At 47.6% G+C, this 14,234-nt stretch overlaps 3 protein-coding genes across 3 annotated transcripts; 2 read left to right on the top strand and 1 right to left on the bottom strand.

Annotated features, from left to right (window-relative positions):
* Positions 1-4,563: 4,563 nt before the first annotated feature.
* Positions 4,564-4,749, top strand: CCR75_002434 (uncharacterized protein; the record flags this gene model as incomplete). Its single annotated transcript, XM_067960531.1, has 1 exon — positions 4,564-4,749. One exon carries the CDS (start codon positions 4,564-4,566, stop codon positions 4,747-4,749), a length of 186 nt encoding a protein of 61 aa, XP_067816296.1.
* Positions 4,750-4,923: 174 nt separating this feature from the next.
* Positions 4,924-5,235, top strand: CCR75_002433 (uncharacterized protein; the record flags this gene model as incomplete). The annotated part of the gene is made up of 1 exon (XM_067960530.1): positions 4,924-5,235. The coding sequence occupies one exon, from the start codon at positions 4,924-4,926 to the stop codon at positions 5,233-5,235; it is 312 nt and encodes a 103-aa protein (XP_067816295.1).
* Positions 5,236-5,755: 520 nt separating this feature from the next.
* CCR75_002432 (uncharacterized protein) lies at positions 5,756-7,464 on the bottom strand (the record flags this gene model as incomplete). Its single annotated transcript, XM_067960529.1, has 1 exon — positions 5,756-7,464. The coding sequence occupies one exon, from the start codon at positions 7,462-7,464 to the stop codon at positions 5,794-5,796; it is 1,671 nt and encodes a 556-aa protein (XP_067816294.1). The 3' UTR covers positions 5,756-5,793.
* Between the last annotated feature and the right edge of the window lie 6,770 nt (positions 7,465-14,234).

Here is a 14,234-nt window from a genome sequence, read left to right as displayed (position 1 = left end):
CGTATTCAGCTTATTGTAAGCGTAAAATCCACGCCCTCTGCCTGTGGCCTTACGCACACAGAAGGTTAGGCTGCAGTAGCTACTTGCTATCACGTATATGCCCCGCCTTGGCTCGCTCGCAGAAGAACGCATCGATATAATTGACTTGTTCCTTCGGCAATGGCCATTGCCTGGTTACATAACATTCACTGCCAGGTTCCAGGTCAATCTCGTCCTATCTGCCTGAAGACGGCTCAGCGCTTATTCTGTGAACTCGCACTGTGTTATTACACAACGCCATAAAACGGAATGTCATTCAAGATGTCTCATTCTTGAGCAGTGAGCCGTTTCTTCACTTCGGTCCCGAACACACTCTCGTCCATTGAGACGACAAGCAACAGTCCATCAAGTTATCTTCTGGAACTGGTGCGACTATCTCGTGGATCTTTCTCTTCGTTGAATCAGACGTGCAAAGGATGTCAGATCTATGTTTCAGGCTTGAAAAACATTCTTACAGAATATGTAAAGCGTAGACCGCGAGGCTTGACAGACCGGTTGCGGTACGTGACTGGTTTGAAAAGAGATTCACAGTCGGTGCACGCTACAATTTGCACCATTTGTCTAGAGAGGCAGTTTTAAGTTGCCTGTAGTGAAGAACTCATGTCTCTTCTGCGTTAAATTGCAGTCCATGCCCCCGGGGAGGCGTACTCCCTAAAAAACTTCAATGGAGGACGCGCATCTTTTCAGAGATGCACGAAGGGAATGTTATTTCACTCGGTTCACGAGCTCGGGAAGCGCTTTTTCGATGGTTATTAAGGATCACGTGTTGTTCTCCAGTCATACTAGTAAAACTATCCAACCAAAGTTGGGAGCGAGGCTCTGATAGTCGGGTGGGTACACTAAATCCCCTTTATCGTGCGGTGTTTCAAGAAGCGCTCGACTAAAAAGCGCTACTGGCCATTTGCGTTAGTTTATCAATGAATGAGGTGGAGGATACCAGGTCCAATTTACTCGCCGATCCCGAATATCCGCCGACAAGACACAGCCGCGATCTCCGGCGATTGTGGGATGACGTGAGTCATGCGGTTACTGTCTTCATGATTTATAGACGAAGGTGAACGCCCTTCGTAGCGAGCTAGCAATAGCTCGTAAGCAAACGCATCCTTGAACGATGGGTTGAAATGCCTGGTCCGACACGTCAGTCTGTAATCCGAGACCATCCGTCTCTGGAGGATGGGCTATTCAGGTGTAATTCGTAGCCGGAAGAAGCCTCATACATAAAAAGGGCGAAAAATGACGACATTAAACGTAGGATGCGTGCGCATCTTTACGAGATAGCTCAATCGTGTATACATTACCTTTGCGGTGGAGTACACGAAGCGAGCCGATATACTTGGACAATTATTTATAACTGCCCGCATTTATCAGTATATGTTTGGGTCGATTTACCTCAAACAGTAGTTTATATTTATAAACTAATTCAAAGATCGTTTGCTCAATAATTTTGATCAGCTTTCTGTTTCTGTCGGTCTACCGCATCAGCGATGGAATTCTGCACGAGGTGGACTACTGCTTCTCGAGTCAGCATAAATTATCCTGTTGACTCGGTTTTGCTTGTACTCATGAGAGAGCGATGTAGCCAGAACGGCAGTAAGCACCCAACTTGTGATGCAACAAGATTTCAAAAGCGCACCGGCGACATTCGACCGAGTGGTGGCACACGTGATGTGTCAGCACCGTGCCTACGTGCCTCACTACTTTTTCGATATATTCGTGCATCGTAGGGCCAAGAACAGGCTGAACGAAATAGAGTCGCACAAGTCTCTTATAGACACTGTGTTGAAGACTCTATGTGACGCCCAACTGTATGTCAACTTACTGATGTGCGTCATAGGGCCTCCGAAATACCTGGGCTGGGCTGCATCGTAGCTACACATAGTGTACGAGAAGACCCAGTAGACGTTATTCTGTAAATAAATTGCCAATCCCACGTCACGTGAAGGATCTACGCCGATCCTGGGGGCTTGCTAATCGCTTGCATAAGTACAGCAAGAATTATGCAGAGCGGACTAAGCCCTAATCTGACCTCCTTGAAAATGATGTAGAATGGGTTTGGTCAAAAGAGCAAGAAGATGCGTTCACATCAGTGAAGTAGTCTCTTGTTGAGGCACCGGTCTTGGCATTGCCAGACGCGGATAAGCTCTTTAGCGTCGTCTGTGATGCAAGCAATTTTGCAATTGGCAGCGCGCTTATGCAGAAGGATGACGACGGCGTTGACCGTGTCATCTCTTATCAGTCCCGGCTTTTGAAAGCCACAACACAGATTTACCCTGTGCATGATAAGGAGCTACTTTCAATGAAGCATGATTTCAACAAGTTCGAGTGCACCTATTGGGCATCAAACCATTTGTGGTTTACACGGAATACATAGTTGCAAGATCAAACCATGATTTTAGCTCAGATCGTAGCACATTAGGAGTATATGGTATTATTATTGGCGGTTGGATCATGTGTACCGACTAAACGGGATGCCCAAGTCCGTAGTATCGGACCGAAGTCCACGTTTTACGTCATGTTTTTCTGAGTACATTACCTATAACCCATAACCCTTAATACGCCTCCTCAATGCAAACTCGCTTGAATGCCAAGAGTCGCTGTCATATCCTTGTGGCGTGGACCGTGTAGTGCCTTATTCAAAATGTTCTCGAGCATATCCGGTGTCTCTCAACAGTCCACCTTGACATCACTTCGCTTTATCTCGTCACGAATGTGGTGGCACTATAAGTCTTCCTCTGACATAAGGAGCGAGGCAGCTGCTACAGCAAGGGTCATCTTCAAATTTCAGCACAAGCGCTGGGGAAACTGGAACTATGGGAAGCCCATTAAAATAAATATAGTTATACCTAAACACTTACGAATTTCCGTTCATGGCTCTTTTATAAACGCCAACTCTATAGATTTGCTCTTATGTGTATTGCGAGCGTATTTTAAATGCCTTTACCTTGGATGACGCTAGCGTCATCCCTTTAATGTAAATGCCCTACAGGCAGCGTGCAGGATTCGGCGTGTGACTACAAAACGGTTGACAAGGCAGTAAACGAGTACTTTCATCCACTTCTACACGAGCTGTCGCACCTTACGTTCGTCAGGTTCTTACACTTATGCGAAAGCATAAGTCGTATGCAAATCTCAAGAAGTGTTTATTCGCTGCAAGCGAAATATTACTTCTTGGGTGCATCGTCGGTAAACACGGAATGCGACCTGATCCCGAAAAGATCAAGGTAATCACCAACTGGACTGGCCAGTCCCAGTCGGTCAAATGTCTTCGCATTTACAGTTAGAGGGCGAGCCCTCGGCTCTGAGTCAGGTACAGAGATATATCGGGTTGGCATCGATGCCGCTAAATGGTCCTGTACCTGACCGATCAGGGATGAAGGGCTAGGCTTCACCCGTTACCATGCCTCGCAAACACGAATATACTTGCGCACGAACTGATAATGGCGGGCCAGTAAAAGTCGCGACATACTGTGGATTAAGTTTTCTCACGTTCACGATGCCCACTTGTTGGTGCATCGTGACACTCATACATGATGTGCAAGCGCAAATCATTGTGAGCTGGGACAACGACACGTGGACGAGATGTGCGATGAATTTATCACTCCGGACCGCAATAAATTCATCGCACATCTCGCGTAGAATGGCAAGATAGCTTACATTCGCCTCCAAACTTAATTTCAAAGTTGAACACAAGCAGGGTAAATCGAATGTCTTGGCTGACGCGTTTTCGCGCAGATCATACTTCGAGGCAAGACACCAGGAAAGTGCGTCTCGTGCTAAGGCGCAAGACCTTCATGTTGGCAGCCATGATGGTCTACCACGTGACGAGCTCGTTGGCTTCCGAAATAAAGGGAATCTACAGCCGGGATGAACATTGTCGCCTTCGGTGGACGAAAGCCGTCGCATTATAGGAAATAATATTTATTACTCCTCTTATAGGAAATATTTATGTAGCGCACAATATTCCAGAGCTGAACGCGCGAGCCTCGAGTATCTAAAAACGTGTCTCACCGCGCAAAGTCATGATCATATTGCGCGGGCCTGTAAAGCTATTGCGCCACCTTGGACTGCATTTATTATCATATTGAAGAAGGCAAAAATGGTGACAAGCGCGACCTTGCGGCCGAATACGACCACGTGGGATCGGACGTCCCCATGCTCTTTACTGAGCGCTCGCTGAAGCCTCTTGCGGGTTAATTAGAGGCGGTTTGCTATGCCCGGACAAATAATTTTTACGAGACACTATCGTATATGATCAAAGCTAGTACCCTGGACACTCGGTTTTCATGTGTCCTTGTTTTTTGATACCCGACCTCTTCGACCAGTCAATCATTGTTCTATTATCAGCCACTCTGTCGACGTTGCGCATTTTGTACCTCAGACAGACGGCAAGTTTTTGTAGACCAAATCGAACTATGCAATCGTCGACTGCTGCCTCGCTGGCGAAGAAGCTGCAGAATAAGGTCGCACCGCCTGGTCACAAAAAAATTCGAGGGCAACGGCATCTTAGTCTTCCCAGAGCATAACATGTATTTAATTGTGCAAGAGCTCAAAAGTGGTTTGAGCATTGCTTATGTTTCTGAGCGGATGCGTGCGCGTAAGCAATTACTCAAGGAGGCGCGCAAAGTGGGACAGCCCAAGGACTGTACGGACCAGGAGATTGAGTCGCGTCGTTACGAAAACGTTGAAGGAGAAGGTCATTCGTATACTTGAGGCTTTAGCAGCCTCAGGTCTGCGCTCAATTCGCTACTTTCAGCATTCCAGGTATCAAGTCCATTTGATTTATGACATGAAGTCTGCAGCTTTGAATTTTATCTGGTGCAATATTGCGTTTAATGAGTTTCCTATGGACCAAGTCGTGCCTAATGAAGCAGATGCGACAGATCCATGTCCAATCATGGAAAGTCAGCGGACCAATTCGATGTCACTGACCTGGATCTCCACATATCAGCCTCAATTTTCTCCGAATGTGCTACACAGAGCATTACGAACGGTGGATTGCTCTGTGTCACGTGCACGAATATGCCTGTTCTATCAGGCAAACAATCTGAGGTCTGCTTTTTGCGTTCTAAAGCCCTGTCCAACAAGTCGCATTTAGTAAGTACACGATATGGCTCTGCGTGTAGTACTCCAGACGATCGAGTCGTCAGCCAATCGCTACGCACGCCATATCGTGCCAATTGCATCGTGCAGCATTGATTTCTACGTTTGCGCATTCGTTCGCGTGTGTAGGTCGCCGATGAATATAAAAAAAGCAATGACGAAGCTCTCGCACGTCTATTGATGTGTTTAATGCGAAAGTTTTCAGTTGCAACCACTTGTTGTGTCAAGTGGCAAACCTTTCATGCGTCTCGCGGTCCAAGGGTTGACATTGAGTGCGACCAGTGCAATGGGAAGTACAAAACGGCGGGACCGATCTGGTCCGCGCTACTTCACTATCTCGATGTTGCTCGAAAAATCCGAGACCATTTAGAGAATAGTGTTTTTAATTTTCCACCAACAGCTCGCTTGTATCGACTGCTTACATCAATCTCTGAAGAGCTCGTAAATGTTCTGCTGCACGACACTCTTCCAGGCTTAAGTAAAGTCCTTACTGTTTCAATCCTTGCATGTCTCAAATTCAAAATGCCACCGGCCACGCTAGTATGTCGCTCTATCCTTTCAGGCAATTCGGTAGTGCCACAGAGAAATAAATCGGTAATTGACACAATAACATTGTTTCTGAAATATTTTTGAATGTAAAAAACATGCAAGCTATCATATCCTACGTGATTTTGATGCACAACCTCCTGTGATCGCCCAGCACTCTGTTGCGGGATCCATACTTAGTATGTTTACCATTGTGAGCCACGCTTGCGCAAGTAGTAAGATTCCGACCGTCCACATGGCCATCCATTTGCTATCTCGTCCTTGACAACGTAAAGCTTGTGTGGCGGCTCTCTGACTCGGTAATAACGGCAGAAACATGAGCGACACCATCTTGAGACCGTAACAAATCGCGATTGTGATAGTAACATCACGGCGAGTCTCGAAACTGTCTGTTAAAATGTCATCTTTCCATACACGGAAACGTGCATTGATCAGCTTAGCGGCAGTGCGACCAAACGGGGAAGAAACGTGATTGGCAGTCGACAATAGTCCAAAAAGTGCACCTTCCGAACCTTTTTCAATAAGCTCTACGACAATATAATTATTTACAATAAATCGGATTGCGTGGGGCACCTCTCCAATAACAGGGACGCCAAGCCAGAACCATTGGCTACGAATAAAATTCCACGTGACAAGCATTGTCATGAACCCATCGGTCACAACACCAAAGATAACAGTCGCAGCAATTGCAACGTGCCAATTCCAATGGAGACCACGTTGTGCCATAATAGCCAATGTACCAGCATACACAAATGTGCCAACAATAGCCATTACACTTGAATTAAATGGTGTGGCATGGACCCAGTACAGCTTAATGTTGCTCGACGACACAATGTTAAAACTATTAAGAAACCCAGAGAGAAATTTGTACGCTGCAACTTGGTACACTGCACGCTTCTGCAAAATTTGCCAAAAGCTCGACATGTACGCGCGAAATTGGGGAGGCCGTACTCGATCTTCACACACGAAAAACCAGGCAGCAGGTCCAAGCGGGAGGCATAAACAGCTTAAAGCGAACATCACTTGTGGAAACGAGAGTGAAAAATCAAATGATCCGCCGTATTTGATGCCATTGAATGCGATAGCAACGACCAAAGCACCAAGCGCATTAAATCCCATTCGAATACTGTGAATCCACGATTGAAGACGTCCGCGAGTCGTCATCGGTTCACATTGAGCGTATGCAATCACGATAGCATCAGCCGGGACTTCGACAAGCAAAGAGCCGAACGAAGCGATCATCATAGGAAGTACGTACTTTCCAGCAGCGTCAGGGGCATTATCGTTGATACTTTGACGCTGTGCTTCCGTCCACTCGTCGGGGCTACTGAAGTGCATATTTGGGTCACCGTAATACGGAGCAGCTTCAGGGAAGCTGGCGAGTAGAAAAAGCATGCTGCAGCTTAGGAGCCATCCTAACAACATGTATGGTCGACGTCGAAATCCTCCAAGTGGAAAGCAATCGCTTAATATACCTAAAAACAATTTGTATGACCAGGGTAGTTGGATTAACACCGTGGCGGAGACTACGGTTGTTCCTTCAGCGTTCAGATATCCCTGTAAAACTGGATATAACGTAGCTGGTAAGACTCCATTTATAAAACCAATGCCGGCATATTGGATGAGCAATGCGAGCACTTCGGCTGAAAGTAGACGCGGAGTTAGTTTCCAATTGTCTTGATTGTCATCGTAAGGATGTCTCGGATCAGCTACGGGTACAGCGCCATAGCTGTTTGAGGTCACCTTTTGGTAAAGTGCAATTTGTTCCGGAGGTCCCATTCCTGCTACAATAGGAGGGCTAGAATGCGCGCAATACCAAGCGTGACATGGTTCGGCACAATATTACTGGCCACCCATATAATGTCGATATATTTTCAAAACTTGACCAGGTAAAGGTGAAAATTGTAACATGATGGGGGCACCGACATCCTCATTTCATAACATTGTCAAGTCGTTTGAGACATCAAAAATATTTCGATGCATGCACAGCCGCACATAATGTGCTATAGTAAGCTTTATGGATGAGAAAGGCCTGCGATAGTACAGCTCTATGGATTATGCAACACAACTGCAGTGCAGTAGGAGTGAAAACAGGGTAGCCAATTCCATAAAAATTCCACATGAAACATTTTAGCAGTTACGTGACAGTGCCTGGTATAGACCATCATTAATCGCTGCTAGATGCTTTACGGGCGGTGAGCAATGAGTTGCTATATATATTTGTATATCATTTAATTAATTTAGAACTTTTGGAAGGTACTAACTAGTGCGTGGACTTAAATATATTGTACCGGGCTAAGGTTGCCCTAATGTTACACAGTCCCCGTTAAGTGCACTTGGTGTACTTAGGGGATGGTCAATTACTTAAATATAGTAATTAGACCAGCACGGGTGTGGTTCACATTTGTGACCAACCCTTGTGAATGTGATGCACATAAGCGTCATCCGTTACGCGAGGTATCAAGAAAGATACGCTCGCAATACATATTAGTGTTATCTATAGATATGGCATTTTTGATTGGTAAAATAGGTATTTATATTTAATGCGATTAAATATAAATCAGCCTGAAAAATTTCTACTTAGTAGGTGCGCACGAGAAGCCGGATTACCGCTCCCGTGACGACACTTCACTTAAGTACTTAGTGCGTTGGGTGAGGTCGCTAAAAGCGCTCACCACAGCATCCTCACTGAGTGTAAGAGAAGACGGTCTAACCGCTCCCTTGCTGTGCTAGGGTGTGTGTCTAAGTAGAGCGTGGCCGCATTAAGACGTGTCCGCCTACATTTGGTAGCGCTTGAATTCCTTCCCACGACCCGCATCTATGCGTGTATACGTGAGGATGAGCCTCAACATCGATTGGGCTCATTTCCCCCAACTCTCCGAACATCATCGGGATGTGGCAGGGCACTTGGTGCAGGGACTTGGTGAACAAGCCCTAGTCAGGCTCTTGGGCAGTCCACCTGGCCAACATGTTGCTCAGTTGGTGCATTTTGAGGCATTCGTGCTCGACAGCGGAGAGACGCGTCCGAGGCACAGAGCCATTCTGCGGTGGATTCCGTCACTCAGACTCAGGATGCGCTGAGGCATGAGCGGCTCGGAGCGAAGCTCACAACAGGACTGTCGAGATGCTCTCTGTCCGGCCGCATTTGCCGGGCCGCATTCGGATGTACCCGCCCAATTTCGATAGAACTGCGGCGCACACGATTGTCCGCTGGCTTTTAGCCGTGGAGCAATGCGGTGTCACGCAGCTCATCAAGTACGACAGCCGGATGGTGTCGTACGCCATGTCGCACGTGCGCGGAAATGCCTCAGAGTGGGCTTACTCGGCGCTTATGGCGGACAGAAAAGCGTTCCCTACATGGGTGTTCTTTAAGGAAAAAATTCGCGCCATGTACCAGCCGCCGAACAACGAAGTGTTGCTTCAGGCGCGCTACTTTGGAGCGCGACAGGCGAAGCGGTCTCTGCAAGAGTATGTGCAAGAGATGCGCTCGCTGTCGGCGTCTATTACCGTAGGTCCGATTCCGGAGCACATTAAGGTGCCCACGTTTATGAACGGATTACGGCATGGCTCATCGCGACAGGCCATTTTCAGAAAGGTGCTGTCGATGATGTAAGAGGCAATCCAAATTGCCTTAGTTGAGGAGGAATCCTACAACAGTGCCTCGGCGACAGCTTGGTATAAGCTGTCGGCCGAGAGGTCAGACGCACTTCCATGAAGTTGAGCAACGCAGACGTTGTCCGCTATAAATGCGGTCATATGATGGCACGCTGCTATGCCAGGGTCCCTCTGGGGCGAAGACGCCCAGAAAGAGGACTCCCCTTTCCAAAGGGCGATGGCAAGAACCAGCGTGCGAGACGCATCAGTTCTGCATCGGCCATTGATGGGTCGGGAGATGCAGGAGCGCAGTAGGGGTGAAATGCCCTGCTTACGCGGACTCTGAAGCTACCCCTAAGTTCAAGTTATGGCACAAATGGGTAGCATGGTCCCTGAGGTCTTAAAATTTCGGACCTCAACCCTGCTGGTCTATAGCGCTCAAGTACGAAGCTATGACCAGGTGATGACCCTCCTAGTGGATTCGGGTGCATCACAAAATTTTCTAAACCTCGCGGCTTAAAGAAAGATACCGGTGATGTTTGAGTCGCTTTGCCAGGATGGCAAGCGACAAAAGGCGACCGTTCGTTAAGCGAACGGCGCGCTCGTTAAGTCTGAGGGGGTAGAACTCGCCTTCAGCTTAAGTGAATTCTCTTGTAAAGAGAAGTTCACAGTGCTAGGTATGAGGAGTCCGTATGACCTCATCCTAGGTATGCAATAGTCGGCAAAACACCAACATTGATATACTGGCCTACAAGCACAGTTGCAAACTCTACGCAGGACACCAGAAACGATGTGCTCCTGTGAGAAGTACATGCAACTGATGTCGTGATAAACGCAGTTGAGGTGCGTTGACGGGATGTCAAACGTCACAAATTCTACCCATTGTCCTAAGCCTGGTGTAGTTGGAAGTGAACCGACTGGATGTCAGGTGACACAAATTCCTACCCAGATCGTGGAGACTGGGGTAGTGAAAAGGGCAATGACAAGTAGTCATGTGTCCTATAGTCCTGCTCAGAGCTGAGAGCCTGCGGCAGTAGACATACAAGAAGTCAAGCGTCGCAAGAACCGGCACAGTGCCTAGAGCCTGGCGCGGTTGGAAAGGTGTGCGTTAGCCAGGAGAGCAAAAGGACCCTCTTTCCAGTCAAAGGTCGTGGTGACTCGAAGAACGAGTACCCGACAGATAAGGATATTCAAAGGCACGCCGAAACGAGTGATCTTTGGATCAGTACCTATTAAAGAGGACGGGCCTTCGAACGAGGTGTTTGAGGCCGTCAAAGACGAAAATGCGGAGGCATTCTCAGTTGAGGTGCTCTGGAAAATGTGACGAAGAGATAGTAAATCTTCCGGAGATGTGGGATCTGTCCTTGCCGAACTTAAGGAAGGAAAGACCCCCAAACGGTATGCTTTGATAGTGGCTTGTGATGTCCCAAGTCTTGAAAAACGCACCAGCGACATTCAACCGAGTGGTGGCTCTCGTGATGCGTAAGCAACGTGCCTACGCGCCCCATTACTTCGACGATGTATTCGTGCATAGTAGGGCCGAGGGCGGGCTGAGCGAAATAGAGTCGCACAAGCGTCATTAAGACGCTGTGTTGCAGACTCTTGATGACGCCCAATTGTACGTCAACTTGCAAAAGTGCGTCATAGGGGTCCCTGACATACCTGTGTTGGGTTGCATCGTAGGTACACATGGTGTACGAGCAGACCCAGACAAGGTAAAATCAGTAAAGGAATGGCCAATCCCACGGCATGTGAAGGATTTGCGCCAATTCCTAGGGCTCGCTAATTACTTGCATAAGTATAGCAAGAATTATGCTGAGCGAACTAAACCATTATCTGACTTTCTCAAAAAGGACAAAGAATGAGTTTAGTATAAAGAAAAAGAAGATGCGCTCACATCAATGAAGCAATCTCTTATTGAGGCACCGGTCTTGGCATTGCCAAATGCGGTTAAGCCCTTTAGTGTCGTCTGCGCTGCAAGTAATTTTGCAATCGGTAGCGCGCTCATGGAGAAGGATGACGATGGCGTTGACCGTGTCATCTCTTATCAGTACCGGCTTTTAAAAGCCTCGGATTTGAATTACCCCGTGCAAATTTCAATAAAGTATGCTCTTGTCAAGTTTGTGTGCACCTATTGGGCACCGAGCCATTTGTGGTTTATACACTGCGGACCGCAATAAACTCACCACACCTCTCGCCTAGAATGGTAAGATGGCTAACATTCTTTTCTGAATTTAATCTCAAAGTTGGTTAGAAGCCGGGCAAGTCGAATGTCTTGGCTGACGCTTTATCGCGCAGACCAGACTTCGAGGTTAGACACTAGGAAAGTGTGTCTAGTGCGAAAGCACAATTTCAGCCGTCAACGTTGGCAGCCATGAAGGCATACCACGTGACGAGCTCATTGGCCTCTGAGATAAAAGAGAGCTACAGTCAGGACGACCACTGTCGCCTGCTGTTGGATCACTTCGGTGGACGAAAGGTTTCCCTTCCGTCGCACCTGAAAGCTAAGCTCAATCGCTTTAGCTACAGCGATGGCCTGTTATGGCATCAGCTGTCACCTTGTGATCCCTTGAGAATCTATGTGCCTCATGACACAGATCTCAAGTTGATGATCCTTCACGAGCTCCATGATGCACCATCTAGTGGGCATCTGGGCCGTGAAAAGACATTCTTACGAGTGTCAGAGGAATTTTGGTGGCCACACCTATATAGATGGGTGGCCAACTATATTCGCTCTTGCGAACAGTGTCAGCGCATTAAGCCTGCACCGTCCAGCAGTGCGCCACTGAAGCCGCTACCGATTCCAACCAACTGTTGGAAGTCAGTAAGCCTGGACTTCATGTTTGGCATGCCGCCCGATCATAAGGGTCGGACAGGGCTAGTCGTCTTTGTAGACAGACTGAGCAAAATGGTGCATTTAGCACCATGTAAGACATCGATCACAGGCAAGGAGGCAGCTCTCTTGTTCCTGGATCATGTTTACCGACTACACGGGATGCCCGAGTCCATAGTATCGGACCGGGATCCTCGTTTTACGTCTGGTTTTTGGCGACATGTGTTTGAGCTGCTAGGTAGCAAGCTCCACATGGCGACCGCAGATCATCCCCAGACCGATGGCCAAACAGAACGTGCCACTCGGGTCGTGGCGGATGTCTTACGCACTATAGCAACTTCCAAAGAGTGGATCAAGCAATTGCCAAGTGTGGAGTTCGCAACAAATAACAGTGTCCACGCCAGTACGACTAAGACACCGTTTTATATTAACGGACTGCGCCATCCTCGGACGCCAGTCTCGATTGCGCGCCGCCCGATTTTTAGTGGGGGAAGGCCCCTCACTATGCTCGGTGCGAAAGAGGGGCATAGTTTCGTTAGTATGACGATGACCCGCGAGGGTATCAAATCAACAACAGAAACTTGCCCCAGTGACCCTGCCATTTTAGCAGTGGTCAATAACATACGCCATATGACCGACCTCTCGGCGGTATCATATGCGAGTTTGATGCTAAAAGCGTGAGCGAGGCTTAACGCTTTGTGGATGATCGATTAGTCATCACACGAAAAGTCTGTGACGCGATGGCAAGCGCACAGGACAAGCATAAATAATGTATGGAGCGAAATGGTCGCAAAAATAATGAACGCTTTAGAGTGGGACAAAGTACTACTAAGTACTGGTACCCTACCTAAGAATGCATATTCTGTACTCCCTGGAAGTACTACGTAGTTGTTGCCGCGTCTCATTGGGCCCTTTACGGTTGTTGAAGAGGTTGGAGACAAAAATATAGGCTCACCCTTCCCCCGTACATGAAGACGCACCCCGTATTTTACGTAGGTCATCTAAAACGGTATGTAGACTTAAATGAGGTCACGTACCCATCCCTCTAAGGAGACCGATGGTGACGCCGACTGTGAGTCGAGCGTCGTTCGGTTGAGGGGGACGGTGAAGGCGAAAAGCTGTTGGACTGAGGCTCCCACCACGAACAGGACTCGGAGAGCGAGGGACATCACGCGAGTAACGCGGATCCCTCAGCATTATCCGCTCAAAAAGGTCCAAGCGAGTCTTCAGGCGTTCATAACCCTGACGAGACTTCGCTCGGACATAGCAAAGATCCGAGGTCAGTCGCGAGACTTGAGCCTTAATATGCGCCATGCAGCTAAAACATCCGCGGCACCACGTTCTGGGAACGGATTTGGGGTCCGAAAAGAGATTCGTCCACAGGACGAGACGTGTAGGAGCCACGATCCTATCTATTCCCCATCCTCCGATGGAGTGTGACTTTCAAAGTCCACTATCACCTTCGTTAATGAAGGCGCTACGAGTCTGTGACTCACGCTTAGTTTTCATCAGAGAAAGAAATGCAAAACACAACCGAATGGTTAGCTGTTTGAATTCCAACCTCAAAAAGGAAATAAAGCGAATGTTGTTACTCGGTGTCGACAGTCTGGTGCGGGGGGGGGGTAATGGGGCGCATTTCGGTTGGTGAACCGTTGCTGTGGTACACTTTTACTTTATGATTAAAATAGCCTTTTGTTCGATTGATAATAGTTAACCACTAAAACTTCATTTATTATGGGTAACAAATGTGGCAGCCACCAGATTTAAATCTGGCGGCCGATATTTTTATTTAGCTAGGGTAACGTTTTTAGATTTAAATAATGGAATAAAGTTCCTCTTTTGATCTTGAAGCGTCTAATGATGCCCAACATACACGATACCTAGTAAGTTGTATAGTGAATCATCCAATAGATGAACAAACACATGTAGCTGCGTTTATTGGAGGTCTTACAGACGGGCCTGTCAAGAATCACCTGATCCAGCTTGAACTAGAGACGCTAGACCAAGCGATCTCTGTAGCGGAACATGAGGTTTTCAGCTTTAAACAGGCTTTCGTCCACTCTGGAGCTTATCGTTCTCCGAGACAACAAGAAAATGGATGTTCGGAACCTATGGACCTCGC

Source organism: Bremia lactucae, linkage group LG4 (assembly GCF_004359215.1).
Source record: "Bremia lactucae strain SF5 linkage group LG4, whole genome shotgun sequence".
Lineage (NCBI taxonomy): Eukaryota > Oomycota > Peronosporomycetes > Peronosporales > Peronosporaceae > Bremia > Bremia lactucae.
Note: the sequence above shows the minus strand (reverse complement) of the source record. Positions and strands in the feature narration are given on the sequence as shown.